Source organism: Sinocyclocheilus grahami, unplaced genomic scaffold (assembly GCF_001515645.1).
Source record: "Sinocyclocheilus grahami isolate Dianchi unplaced genomic scaffold, SAMN03320097.WGS_v1.1 scaffold71871.1, whole genome shotgun sequence".
NCBI lineage: Eukaryota > Metazoa > Chordata > Actinopteri > Cypriniformes > Cyprinidae > Sinocyclocheilus > Sinocyclocheilus grahami.
The window spans coordinates 1-698 of NW_015529073.1; the positions used below are offsets into that span (position 1 = coordinate 1).

Below are 698 nucleotides of genomic sequence, written 5' to 3' on the forward strand. Positions count from 1 at the left end.
AAAAAAAAAAAAGTCAAGAAAAAGTTGTTATTGCCTGTATATGCTTCTAACAAATGATGTAAATGATCTTAAATGTCTAAATGCTCAAAGATTCTTTATTAAGCTGTTAAATCTTCATCTTAGCAGTGGTTGCCAGTTGGACAATGGCTTAAGGAACATTTTCTTCTTTCTCAGCGGATCACTTGTAGTGTCCAATTGGTAGAGCTCTCAGACAGATGAAGCTGTTGGGATGCTGGGCCAACGTTATCGGGTTTCCGTCCAGCCGAACCTCCTGCATGTTGTACCTGATGTAGTGCGTATTATTTCCTTTGCAGAATGTGGCATCCGTCAGTGACGTTATGTTGTTGTTCTGAAAATGATTTGAAAAGAATTTATACATATAGCGACACACTAAATACTACAATCTATATATAGGCAAGATACATCACAATAGTGATGACCATACATGCAGATGAACCACGCGGAGGGTTTCCGGCAGCAGCGGGACAGCCTCCAGCCCGTTGTCTCCAAGGTACAGGTATGATAGCTTGGTGAGTTTCTAATGCAAAAAATAGAAGCCACTTATGCGTAACATAACTGTATTATTTCAGAATCTTTCTTTTATTCATTTATACCTTAAAAATGTTTGCTTTTATTCCCTTTGTTTTAAGTAGATTGTGGTTGGCATTGAGAGACACAAGTTTAGCCGGCAGCATTGG

General features: G+C 38.8%; 1 protein-coding gene across 1 annotated transcript; it reads right to left on the reverse strand.

The window, feature by feature from the left end:
• Window positions 1-18: 18 nt before the first annotated feature.
• Window positions 19-695, reverse strand: LOC107581082 (mimecan-like). Its single transcript, XM_016266653.1, has 3 exons — window positions 615-695; window positions 446-538; window positions 19-349 (listed from the first exon to the last, which is right to left on the reverse strand). Exons 1-3 carry the CDS (start codon window positions 693-695, stop codon window positions 179-181), a joined length of 345 nt encoding a protein of 114 aa, XP_016122139.1. The 3' UTR covers window positions 19-178.
• Between the last annotated feature and the right edge of the window lie 3 nt (window positions 696-698).

What these genes read in the sequence shown, in the direction of transcription:
- LOC107581082 (XM_016266653.1), bottom strand. Translation starts at nt 695, where the DNA reads ATGCTGCCGGCTAAACTTGTGTCTCTCAATGCCAACCACAATCTACTT. An exon ending in TAAAAGCAAACATTTTTAAG is followed by an intron (nt 539 to 614) that starts GTATAAATGAAT and finishes TTTTTGCATTAG; the next exon opens with AAACTCACCAAGCTATCATA. An exon ending in TCCGCGTGGTTCATCTGCAT is followed by an intron (nt 350 to 445) that starts GTATGGTCATCA and finishes AATCATTTTCAG; the next exon opens with AACAACAACATAACGTCACT.